Source organism: Trachemys scripta, chromosome 22, assembly GCF_013100865.1.
Source record: "Trachemys scripta elegans isolate TJP31775 chromosome 22, CAS_Tse_1.0, whole genome shotgun sequence".
Taxonomy (NCBI): domain Eukaryota; kingdom Metazoa; phylum Chordata; order Testudines; family Emydidae; genus Trachemys; species Trachemys scripta.
This window is the reverse complement of record NC_048319.1, coordinates 6,179,076-6,192,113: the sequence shown is the minus strand read 5'-3', so window position 1 is coordinate 6,192,113 and position 13,038 is coordinate 6,179,076. Positions and strand designations below refer to the sequence as shown.

At 57.8% G+C, this 13,038-nt stretch overlaps 1 protein-coding gene across 1 annotated transcript; it reads right to left on the bottom strand.

The window, feature by feature from the left end:
• Positions 1-509: 509 nt before the first annotated feature.
• On the bottom strand, positions 510-4,073 carry C2CD4C (C2 calcium dependent domain containing 4C). Its single transcript, XM_034754920.1, has 2 exons — positions 3,991-4,073; positions 510-2,331 (listed from the first exon to the last, which is right to left on the bottom strand). The coding sequence occupies exon 2, from the start codon at positions 2,249-2,251 to the stop codon at positions 941-943; it is 1,311 nt and encodes a 436-aa protein (XP_034610811.1). The 5' UTR covers positions 2,252-2,331; positions 3,991-4,073; the 3' UTR covers positions 510-940.
• Positions 4,074-13,038: the final 8,965 nt, after the last annotated feature.

Here is a 13,038-nt window from a genome sequence, read left to right as displayed (position 1 = left end):
TGTCCAACAACCCCTGCCCTCTCTCTGCCCATCAGCCAGCCGAGGAGGAGAGAAATTAGAGATGGAAGAGGCTGGCGGGGTCATCTTTTCCCTCCCCACCAGACAGCACTGGGTTGTTCCCTAGAGCGTCCCTTCTCCCCATTACTGACTAGGCTGCGCCTCAGAAACCGTCCCGCCACGGCAGGAATTCAGCCTTGCGGCATCGTTCTCCCAGCTCTACACTCCATCAGCTGTCCCTGCCACTTCCACCCCTGCCCCCACTAGTAGGGCGGGGGTGGGGGGGAAGAAGAGTCTTTGTGCCGCACTGCATCAGCCGGACTGACCCGCACGCCCCACATCAAGCCTGCAGGAACGGCCTGCGAGGGCCTTCCACACCTCACTCAAAGGCAGCCGGGTCTTGGGACCCGGCGTGGAGATGAGAAACCGACTGGCAAGTGCTCCCAGGAAAGCAGGGGGGTATGGGGGGGGGGGGGAAGAAGGGGTTGCTGAGCTGTGAGGCTGAAATCCCTACTACCGCCTCATTTGTGCGAGGCCGTCCTCGAGCCGCACAGGGATAACCCACCTCCCATCAATGCCTTCCAGCAGGGCCCCGGAGAACATAGGCCACCAGCATGCCTCATCCCCACCACTTCTCTAGAGAAGAACATACAACTTGCTAGCCGCTCACGGCCTCCCGAGGGGACACATGGCAGCCACCGCCTCTAGGCACGTCCATGCAGAGAATGATCAGCAAAGGAGACCCATCCTGGGGGAGTCGGATGAGTCTTGTCCCCCCTACACACACATGCACACACACAAGCCTGGAATGGACATGCCGTTACCCCGGGGGAGCATCCCACGCCCCTCATCCCTCATGGTGGCCTGATCCCTCCTCTCCACCGCCTCCCTGCCCATCCCCTCCCAACAGGGCAGGAGAGCGGCAGGGAGGTAGAAGACGGGCTTATAAGAAGGGCAGCAGAGAGGTGAGCGGGAGCTCCCTCTCGCCCAGCAGCGTGTCCCGCTTCAAGCTGCTGCCCTTGTTGACCACCTTGACCTTGAGGGCCATCTTCTTGACGTTGCCGGCGCCCAGGCAGTCGAAGAAGAAGTCCTCGTTGAAGACGGGGTTGCGGCTGTTCTTGATGATGGTGCTGCGCTGCTTCTGCACCTTGCCCGGGTTGAGGCAGAGGGAGACGCAGCAGTTGATGGAGCGGGCGTCGCACAGCTTGTCGAACAGCTCCTCGGCCGCGATGACCCGCACCCGCAGCCGGGCGTTGGCGGCGTCGTACTCGGCCGTGAGCCGCATGCTGCCGCCTTTGCTCAGCCGGATGGTGTGCTCCTTGTGCAGGCGGTCCGGCGAGTCCAAAGGCAGGAGGGACTGGGCCGGGGCGCCCCCCGCCGCCCCCGCTGGGGGCGTGGCGCACCGCATGCGCCGCTGCGAGCTGGGGCTGGTGTCGGCCGAGCTGTCGTCGGTGGAGAGGGAGCTGTTCCGGGCCACCGAGTGCTTGAGTTTGATGACCTTCGCCTGGCTGTCCTGGCTGAAGATTTTGAGCAGGGAGACGGAGCGGGAGAGCAGTGGCGAGCTGAAGGGCGAGGACTCGGCCGATGAGCAGGTGTCGCTCTCCCCCCCGCTGAAGTAGCGGTAGGGGTTCATGAGGGACATGCCGATGTCGGAGGGGGTCAGGCGGGCGCTCTCCCCGTTCACCTTGCCCCCGCCGGCCCCCGCCTTGCGCTGGGAGCTGGGCGAGGTCGCCTGCGACTGGCACAGGCTGCCGTGCTCGCTGTGGAAGAGGGACTCCTTGCGCCGGGTATGGGGGCTTTCCATGAGGGTGGCAAAGCCGTAGGAGGTCTGGGCCTTGGGCACGTAGGGGAGGGACATGGCCGTCTGGGCCTGGGGGTCGGCGTTGGTGCTGAAGTCCTCCTCCGAGGCCCATTCGTCGGCGCTCTCGATCTGGATGATGTGCCGGCTGGCGGCCTTCAGCAGGTTCTTGCTCTCCGAGGCAGCCTTGACCGGCAGGCGGGGGCTGCGCGGGGGCTTGTGGGCCGACAGGTTCTGCTCCGAGGCCGAGGTGCCAAGGTTGGGCTTGGCTTTCCCCTCCGCCCCCTCGGCCTCGGGCGGCACCGTGGTGAGCTTGGGTGGGATGAAGAAATCCGGGATCTTATCGGGGGTCAGCACGTTGCTGTACAGGGGGCCCTTGGACTGCTTATCCCCTGAGTCGCCGGCCCGGGCGGCACCATTCTCCACCGAGCCCCGGATCCTCTCCAAGAGCCACATGCTGCTGCTTCTGGGGTGGAGGGGAGGGAGGAAGCCAAGGAGGGTGGAGTGGCAGTTTGACCCCCCCCGTCACTCACCCTCTGTAAGAAACAAGCAAAGCCCAAGGGGCTCGTCACACCCAGGGTCAGAAACCGAGTCGAGGGTCACTGGGGGCGGGGGTCTGGAATGGCAAATAAACTGGGGCCCCCACCCTTTGGTGGAGCTCAGGAGGGATTGGAGCCTTACTATGGGACTTGGGGGGGGGATTGGACCCCCACCCTTCTGTGGGATTCGGGGGGGAATCGGGGTCCTCACAATGGGGCTCGAGTCAGGGGGGATTGGGCCTTTACTATGGGGCTTGGGGAAATTGGGGTCCTTACAATGGGGCTCAGTGGGGATTGCCCCCCCACATTTCCACAGCGTCAGGGGGGGATTGGAGCCTTACTATGGGGCTCGGGGGCCATATCTGTGAGGTGGGGGGGAAGGGGATTGCCCCTCCCTGGGAGGTATGGGAAGGTCGGTGTATCTGCCAGCCCTCCCTCGCTGCAGGGTGCTGGAGCGGGTTTCTTCTTGCTCCTATTCACCGCCCCCCCGCCCAATCTCCTCCCAATCGCCCCGCTCCAACCTGCTGCTTCACAGCCCCCCCCCGCTCCGAGCCCAGCGAACCTGCCATGACTCGCCCGAGCCGCGGCATTTCCCCGGCCAACTTCAGGGCCCGGCCCGCCGAGCGGGGCTGCCTGGAGCCAGTGGCTCCCGGCCGGCCCGAGTCACTCGCCCAGCCCTGCAGCCAACACTCTCCTGAGCTCTGCAAACACTTCTCTGGCTGCAAAGGCTGCTCCGGGGGGGTGCCCCCCCCTTGGCCACAGGGTCCCCCCACCCCAATCTGACCTGGATTGGAAATCACTTCCCCCGCATTAGCGCTCCCGGCGCCGCCTGCCAGCCCCGGGGCCACCAGCCCCCCGCCGCTCGCCTCGGTTAACTTCTTTCCGCTGCCGAGCCCCGGCTCCCGGGAACGTCTAGCGTCCCCCCGGGCCGGGCCAAGCCAGCCTCCGAAAACCGACCCCCGGCGGAGGGAAACAAACAGCCGCAGCGCCCAGCGCCACGGGGGCGGGCGGAGCGGGGCCCGGAGCCCACCGGGGAGGGGGGCCAGCGCCAGCCGCGCTTCTGTTCGGCCCTGGGGGCCACTTGCCAGCCGCTGCCCCCTCCAGGGGCGCCCGGGGCACGAAGCGCCTGGGGTCGCCCCCGCTCCCACGCCCCTGCTTTGCCCCGCGGCGGGCAGCCAGCTAGGGCGCACCGGCTGCGCCCTCGCCAGCCTGGCGGAGACGAGGCATCTCAGCGCCCACCGGCCAGTTGCGGAGGGGCTAGCCCGGGCTGGGAGTCCCCGCTCCCCCACCCTGCAGCCGTGCCCCCCCCCCAGCTCCACAAGGGGCGGGAAGTTTTCAGACGGGCACCTGTGGCTGGCATCCCGCGGGCGCAGGGGGCTGCAGGCGGCTCCTTGCCAGCCCCAGCCCGGCCTCCAACTAACTTCTAGGGCGTGGGGGGGGGGGGGAAGAAGGCAGGACGGCTCCCCTGCTAACCCTCCCGTTCCGGCTGCGACGAAGGAGCGATCCCCCCGCACAATTACGCCATCGGGGTTTGGCTAGGCTGGCTGGCTTCGAGGGGCCCTAGGCGCCCCCCAGCCCTGCGAGCAGTGAACCCCAGCGGCGGGGGGTCGGGGCGCCCCCCCAGCCCGGCACGCGGAGAACACCTTAGCTGCCTACCTGCCGGCAGGGACTCCGCAAACAGAGCCAGAGGGGGGGAAAGGCAGCAGGTCCGCGGCTGGGAATGAGGTGCCCAAGCCCCGCCGCTTCCTTTTATACCCGCGCTCCTGCCACAATTCATTCATTACGGGCGCCAGAAACCTCCCCAACACAGACCTCAGCAACCGAGCCGTATTCCTCCTAACACAGCTGCCCCCGGCTTTTTCGGCTGCTCCTGCACCTCGCGGCGCGCTACAGAGCGCAGCTGGCATTCGCCTGGCACCGCTCTCCTCGCTCCCGCAGGCTGCACACAATGGACCTGCTGGGGGGGCTGGAGGAGAGACACCGCCTTAAACACAACAGGTGCCAGTGGCCGCTGCTGCCTCGCCTGGTTTTCCTTCTCCTCCCTGGCAATTGCAGCTTTCCCCAGAGCCTGGGAGATGGGAAGAGTCGGTTCCTAAGGGCCAGGCGAGGTACTGGTGCTAAGCAGATCTCATGCTGCCGGCTTAGGAAAGCATTTGGTGGGACCCTTCTCCTGTGTGTGCGCCAGGTGCCTTAAGGGTGTCTCACCTTCCCCTGATGCACCAGGTGTGGGCCGCTGTCTGAGGTCAGATACAGAATTTGTCCGTGCAGGGATCCCCTCCAAGCCTAGCTCATCTCCGTCCCCATGCCCTATTCTCTCTCAGGCGGGTAGGACGCCAGGGGCGCGGATGTATTTGCAGCAGTGCAGATCAGACCAGAGATAGGCCCTGGTGATCTAGCAGCGCTCTGAAAAAGCGAGCAGAAGGATGACAGCACAGCACAAGTCATTTAGGAGTCAGGGACTCCTGGGTTCCATTCCCAGCCCTGGCTCCCTGTGTGACCTCGGCCGAGTCACTTACCTTCCCTGCGCTTCATTTTCCCCATCTGCAAAATGGGGCTAATAAATCCTATCTTCCTCGGCGCAGGTATTGGAGGCTTTTGCAGAGTTCCTCTCCCTCCCATCCCGAATTCCTAGTCGTGCCGGGACACCCAGGTCCTTTAGACACGCGGAATAGACAGACGAGACAGGATTCGCCTTCCGGAGGGTCAATAAAGGAGTCGCGGGAGCAGATCTGGAGACAGGGCCCTGGATTCTGCAATCTGTGTCTAAACACCACTTAACCGAACGGTGCCATTGAATTCAATGGGGCTCCTAGCGCAGTAAGTACTAATTAATGTAAGGGCTCTGTTAAAGCAGCACCTGAAAACGCCCCCTTCCCCGTGCTTGCCATGCACCGAAACCGAAACACATCCAAAGCGGCTCTGGCACGGTACCTAAGGGTGCTCCATGGGAGGGAAGTGCCCCTCCAAGCACTTCAGCTCATCAGAGTGCTTCACAAAAGTCAATAGTCCTCCAAGGACCAGGCATCAAAGCTCAAGTACTCGCAGAGCGTAAGTGGTTTGATACTGTAGATGGCAGAACAGGGTGGGGAAAAAAAAGACTGTGCGGCATGTGATACATTTCGCTAATGTCCGGCAAGAATCACCCTGTGAGGGGACAGGTGTCAGCAGGGTCTCGACGGGTTTGCTGGGGGAAAATACCACACGGATCCTTCGTGTTTCACGATGGAATGAGGGGACAAGGAGCAGGGCTTTGCATGTCTTTTTAAATCAAGATAATCGATGTAACGCTGATAAAAGTGGACCAAATCTACCATCCTGGAGAGGGAAGATCTTGGTACAGCTGGGGCAGTGTCAGAGCAAGATGACCTGCCTATGCTGCAAGGTGGAGAGACGCTCGAGGGCTGCAAGGTGCATGCCACTCACGCCTTGGCCTCACCACTGAGGCTGCCAATCGCAGGCAGGGTTGGGCGATGTCCCCCGGCAAATGGATCGAGGCCCTGCACTCTCATTTCACGTAGGCCACCCACCAGCCAACTCGCGTCACTCACTGGTTGCAAACTGGGCTAACACGGATAGTGCAGGCAGGGCCCGGGCTGCATTATGGAAGATTACATCTTCTTCTGACACGTGGCCTCTTTGGCAGACAGGCTGCTGGGTGAGATGGCCTATGGGTAACACCAATTTTCAAAACAGGCTCCAATAGTGACCCTAGCAATTTGTCATGACTGGGAGTGGGCAGTCTGACCTAGTGGTCAGAGCAGGAGTCAGATCCCAGGAGGTCAGAGTCCAAGGTAGGTCAGAGAGCAAAATGCAAGTGGAGTGTCAGGAGTTAGGCAGGGTCAGGTTACCAGGAGAACAGAAGCCGGAGACAACTTGAGAGCAGAACCACGGCTTGATAGCCAGTCAGGCCTGCTCAGGATACCAAGAAATCAAACCGCAGGAGCTGGAAGCACACGGCCCTGAGCAAGGTCGATCCCACTTGCACGGACTGGGTTTAAAGAGGGGCTGTGAGCCAATCAGCTCCCAGGACTGGGGTCCACTCTGAGTTCAGCTCCTGTTCAGACAACTGTTAGCAGGTCTCTGGGTGGCAGGATGAAACCTACTAGTTCCAAAGCACCCTGTGGACCAGCATTGAGCCCTATGGTCCCTGACCCAATTACAGGCCAATGAGCCTAACTTAGTACCAAGCAAACTGATCGAAACTATAGTAAGGATCAGACCCCAAGATGAATCGTCAACAGGGCTTTTGTAAAGGGAAATCATGCCTCACCCATAGAGGAGAATTCTTTGAGCGGGGTCAACGAGCATGTGAACAAGGGTGATCCAGTGGATGTAGTGTACCTGGACTTTCAGAAAGCCTTTGACAAGGCCCCACACCAAAGGCAAGATCTTAAGCAAAGTGAGCAGTCACGGGATAAGAGGGAAGGTCCTCTCAAGGATCAGTGTAATCAGGCCCAGACTCACCCTTGCGGCCCCTCCTGCTGGTCATCTTGGGAATTAGCTCACCAGTCATCAGAGCGCCCTCTGCAGGCCAGGTGTCCTGCCTGTTGTTGGCCCCTGTGTCCCTCCCAGACCCCAGTGCCCTTAGCTTGGGTGCTGCCCCCCCTGGCAGTACCCCACTCTCTCTCTGGGTCTCCCCACCCCCTATCCCAATGTCACCTCAGTCATGGCTACTGCCAGTCACCATCTAGCCTCCGTGCCCTGGGGCAGACTGCGTCTATCAGCCAAACATCACCAGCAACAAGGGGTTTGGACTGGCTGCCTTCACCCACCCTCAGGCTGCCCCTCTGCAACCCCAATACCTTTATGGACCTAGGACCAGGCCCTGCAGCCTGGGGAGGTGCTGGCCTAGGGCTTCCCTGCCCCCAAGGCCTTTCCCCAGCCCTGCCTCACTCTAGGTCCCTGGTGAGTTCCCCAGCAGCCAGGCCTGTCTCTCTCTCCAGTCAGAATGAGACTCCCAAACTTCTGTCTGCCCTGGCCTTCTTATAAGGCCTAATTGCTCTGTTTGGGGCGTGGCCCCAGCTGCAGCCACTTCGCCAATCAGCCGGGGTTTTGCTCCTTTCCACAGCCCCAGCCCTCTACAGGGCTTTTCCAACCCCTTCAGGGCTGGAGCGGGTGTTCACCCCGCTACAATCAGTAACGGCTTAAAAGACAGGAAGCAAAGGGGAGGAATCAGGGGTCAGTTTTCACAATGGACAGTGGGAAATAGTGGGGTCTCCCAAGGATCTGTGCTGTTCAACATATTCATAAATGATCCGGAAAAGCAGGTGAACGGTGAGGTGGCAAAGTTTGCAGATGATACTAAATTACTCAAAAATAGTTAAGTCCAGAGCTGACTGCAAAGGGTTCCAAAGGGACCTCACAAAACTGGGTGAGTGGGCAACAAAATGGCAGATGAAATTCATTATTGATAAATGCAAAGTAACGCACATTGGAAAAAAATAATCCTAACGATACGTATAAAATAATGGGGTCTAAATTAGCTGTTACCGCTCAAGAAAGAGATCTTGGAGTCATCATGGATCGTTTTCTGAAAACGTCTGCTCGGTGTGCAGTGGCAGTCAAAAAAGGGAACAGAAAGTTAGGAACCATTAGGAAAGGGATCGATAATCAGACAGAAAATATCATAATGCCACTATATAAATCCATGGCACGCCCACATCTTGAATACTGTGTGCAGATCTGATCACCCCATCTTAAAAAGGGAAAGGTACAGAGAAGGGCAACAAAAATGAGTAGGGAAATGGAACAGCTTCCATATGGGGAGAGATTAAAAAGATTGGGATTGTTCATCTTAGAAAAGAGTTGACTAGAGGGGGATATGCTAAAGGTGTGTAAAATCATGAATGGCTGGAGAAAGTCAATAGAGAAGTGTTATTTACCCCTTCACCTAACACAAGAACCAGGGGTCATGCAATGAAATGAATAGGCAGCAAGTTTAAAACAAACATCAGGAAGTATTTCTTCACACAGCGCACAGTCAACCTGCGGAACTCCTTGCCAGAGGATGTTGTGAAGGCCAAAAGTATGATTGGATTCAAAAAAGAACTAGATAAGTTCCTGGAGGATAGGTCCATCAATGGCTATTAGCCTAGATGGTCAGGGACACAAGCCTGTGTTCTGGGTGTCGCTAAGCCTCTGACTGCCAGAAGTTGGGACTGGATGATGGGGATGGCCCTGTTCTGTTCGTTCCCTCGGAAGCACTGACAGGATACTGGGCTACATAGACCATTGGCCTGACTCAGTATGGCCATTCTTATGTTCTTATGTCTAATACAGAAGGGAAAGTCCTGTGTTCTTGTGCTGAATCATGAGTTGTTCTCTGCTTCCTCCAGTCTCTTCAATATATTGCATTAGGTCAGGGATACCGTAATTACTCCTCTCCTTGCAGCAGCATGGCTGAAGGGTGCATTTTATCATCCGCGCCTTCGGTAGAGGTAGATTAAGGCTAAACATGGGCTGGATGAGTCAACAGAATCCTCCACATAAATCTCTCGGAGCTACCAGACCAGTCTTCCATTCTCCCTTCTAGCCTGCCACAGGCTGTAATGTGCAAGATGGACGGGACCAGGGACCCAGGGCTGTGAGGCGCTGGGCACCTCCTGCAATGTTCAGAGCACCCTGCCCTCCCCTCGAAGCCTCCGAAAATTGAAGGCACCCAGCACCTTGCAGATCTGGGCTCCAAATCAGCCCGTATGTGTCTGTGGGTCAGGGTGAACCAAGGCTGTTTACATCCCTGAGGGACCCAGGGGCCTTAGATTACACCCACCCCACAGGAAACCAGTTTCCCCTCCCCGTTTATTCCCTGCACAGTTATTTTGATCGGTGAACAGCTCCCACACCCGCCTGCCCCCAACACCTCCTGCAAGCGAGCCGCTCGCTCTAGAGAAGAACAAACTGGTGTGATGATTTATGAGGTGTCTTAGCGCATTGTGCCGCATGACGGCGGAACAAGACTTAACGAGTCGCAGACCTTTAACACAAACAACAGGGCGGGATTCGTGCTCTTTCTCCGGTGTCATGGGAAGAGCCTTCGCCACAGGCTCGGCCTAATTGGCAGCCAGTAGCCGGGAGACATCTCTGGGTGAAGGGGTCAGCTGAGAGCCAGGTGCCCTTGTTTTGGCAAATAGTAAATTTGCTGGAAAATGCATTTGGGGGGCATTTAAACCGATCTGCGAGGTCAGCGACCGGTTGCGGCTGAAAAGAAATGGAAACGGTTTTCTGAAAAAGTGGAAACGGTTCATTTCAGCCATTTCAAAATGTCCGTTTGTTTAGGAGCGTGGCTAATTTTTGATAGCGAGAAAGGGTGAAAACACCTCAAAAGACCCAAAACTAATTGAACAGTTTTATTTTGGGCCTTGTGCCCCAGCCATACAGATAGTCAGTAGATCATTCCTGACACCCCTGCCCCCCTTCTGCGGCTCAATATAGCCACCCAGTCTGGTTTCCCAGTGACCACAGAACCTCAGAGTTAAGAACACCAGCGTGACAAACTGACTGGTCAACCACACACCTCATTTGGAACCGGAAGTACACAAGCAGGCAGCAACAGAGACTAAAAAAAAAGCAAATACCGTGTTAAACATAAACTACTAAAGCGGAAGCAGCATTTTTCTTCTGCATAGTAAAGTTTCAAAGCTGTCTTCGGTCAACGCTCAGCTGTAAACTTTTTCAAGAACAACCATAAAGTTTTGCTCAGAGTTACAAACAGCCTCCGTGGCGGAGGTGTTCGAAACGCTGAGGTTCTACCGCGGTTTGCTCAATCCTGCTTTGCAGGTGTGTGTGACTGGGGGGGTGACCACACACTGCGGAGTCCAACACGGTGGGGAAGGATATGAGGGGAGGGGTTGCGGTGGTCAGATGGGTGGGCCTCAGGCAGGCAAGCTGGGGATATCATGGAAATGCCGCATGAAGGCCGGGGGAAAGAGAGTACCCTATTGCAGAGCCATCCCTGGACTCTACTGCAGGCAGTACGGTAGTGAGTGGCTGGAGGGGAGGGGAGAAAGGGGCAGATCGGGGGGCGGGGAGGCCAAGGGAAAGAGGGGCAATTAACAAAAGGCTGCGGTTTGCCTTTTCTCAGCCTGTGCAGGGAAGAAGGTAAATAAAGCACAGAAATGGTTGAGTTCCCCTGAGATAAACAACGAGCATTGGACCTGGTCCAACCCTGCCCATCTCCACAGCCAGTGCAGTGCCAGGCCGCCAATGGGGCACAGAGGGGACAGAACTCCCAAGGAAACTGACCTCCGGCTCTTTGGGTGATGAGTGTGCCAGGTCTCAGCTCCTCGCTAAGGAAAGGGGGATCAAGTGAAAGGGGGTGGCCGGGAGTTAGGAAGCTGGCTGCCGATTATGAGTTAAAGCAAAAGCCAGGCCAGTGGGCGGGGCCTGGGGAACCCCAGGAACTGAGCATGCCAGTTCTCAGCAAGGGAAGCTGCAGGCAGGTGTCCACAGTCACTCTGGGAATATTGGGGAGATGTGTTTATAGACAGCGATTCACAACAGAAATGGGAGCAGGGGGGCTCTTGGAAGCCCCGCGGGCTCCATGCACCGAGTGTGTCAATTCTCAGCCCGGGGGAAGGATTCAGAACCAGCTGCACACCAGATTCCATCTCTGTCTCTCCGAGCCAACCTGCGCCTGATGCACTGCCAAGAAACAAAGGTTTGAAGAGGGATCCTTTCTCTCCCGCCTCTTAACGTCTCTCAGACCTCTAGAGAATCTCTCCTGAATGGAATTAAAAAGAACAATCACCTGAGGGTCTCTCTTTCACTCGCTTCTGGTGCCTTTTCTTTGCACTGATCCGTGTGCCGCCTTCTTAGGCGCCGGTATTAGTAGTGGGGAAGCTATTTCTGTGCCTAGGAAATGGCAAATTCTATTTAACTTGCCATTGTTCCCAGCACAATAACAAAAGGAAGGTGTGCGAGAACAAAGTAGCAGGGTAAATAGAAACAGGGAGACGCAGAGCCTTGCCATCCGCTGCTCGGCACAGGCGTGGGAGCTGGGGAGCTCTGGCATAGGGGGGAGGGGGTTAGCAAGTCCGAGCGCTGCTCAGCTTTTCCACCAGCTTGCTAAGCTCTCTGGACAGAGCCACAGAACGTTTATTGAGGATGGCTGACCCCTGGGAGGCCTGTCCGTGGTTTGGAGACCCCCGTTCACGTGCCCATCTCTTGGAGGGCAGCGCATGGGATGCAGATATCTAAGGGGCAAATCACTCACTGCAGCCACAGAGGCATGGGGGAGGAGCAGGGCCACCAAGATCTGAGCACCCCACTCGGCTGGCAGCGTGCAAGGGCAGTCGAGACGCATCCGGTGGATTGCAGGGGGAGGAGAAACTGCATTGATAACCGGGCTGGGCTGCATACCCCTCACAGGTAATGAAAGAGTTAACTAGAGACAGAGCAATCAGGGCCCCTGGCTGCACTGGCAGGTGGGACAGGTCCCTCTGAAGATGACGCCCAGCTGGGGGGTGAGCCTAAGGAAAGGGAGGCTGTAGGGAGAGAGGGGAAGAACGCTGGGTCCTTCTCTGCTTGCTAAGGACGGGAGGAGAGGCCTGGAGAGAGGCAGATGTGCAGCCAGTCTGGAAGAGGCCCTGAAGGAAGGTCAAGGTAGGACGAAATCCAGGGAGCGGTGAGGAGTCAAGGGAGTAGACCTTAGCTACTCACGGCAGGGTCCCTGGACTGGAACCCAGATGAGGGGAAGGATCTGGGTTTCCCTGCTGAGTTTGGAGCTGGGCCTCCAGAGCAGGGCTGCCCGGGAAGGGGCCCCCGAAATTGCTTTGCCCCAGGCCCCCTGAATCCTCTGGGCGGCCCTGCTCCAGAGAGAAAACCCGAGGAGTGAGACCTCGCACAAGAGCGGCGGGACGTCCTGCAGAGCCGGGGGAGGAAGAGTCGGGGGGAGGGAGCCTGGGTAGCGGGTGCAGAATTATGTTGATTTGAGTTTTGTTTACTGGACTCTTGGTTTGCCCAGGAAGGGGCAGGAGAGAAGGTGAATTGGCTGGAGAGCAAGGTCATCATGAGAAGAGGCTGGGCTGGAGAGGTTGTTGGTGGGACCACCAGGGGGGAGAGCCTGCTACTCCACAGCCAGCCATGAGGGGGCGCCTCAGCAAGTGACTCCTCTCCAATAACACTCCAGAACGGATCTGAATTTGGTGTCATGCAGTCTGGCTGATGTAATGCTCCGAGCCGCTAAGGGAGCCGGGTCTTGCTGCTCTCTAGGGGACCACATGTCGGGTACACATAGATGGCACAACTGTGATTGCCCATTCTTTGCGTTCACGGCTAAGGAGCGGTCTTTGGAGTGCTGGAGTTGTAACCCACACACCGCCTGGGTGCGGTGCTCTGTCCTATCTAGTGGCACCGAGACCACGTAGAGATTAATGAGTCGGCTACAGCCTTAGTGAAGATCCATGTGACCTTTAGCTCATGGAGTAGCGGCTCCTGCACTAAGCTTCAGAGATCCCAGGTTCAATCCTACTGGCGTCTGTCAGACTGATAGCTAGGGCATATAAGACAACTTGTCCCCCAAACGACTCCTTGTTCTGGGAAGTTGCATGGAAATGCAGATGTCACAATGTCTCGCAGACACAAGGTGGATGCTCCAGCAGTGGTGAGTGGTTGTGGAGTGATTCTCAAAGAGGGTAAGGTTGTTGGGTGGCTGGAGCCTGACAGGCATTAGGAACAGCCCTGGAGGACCAGCAAGACTGACAGTCT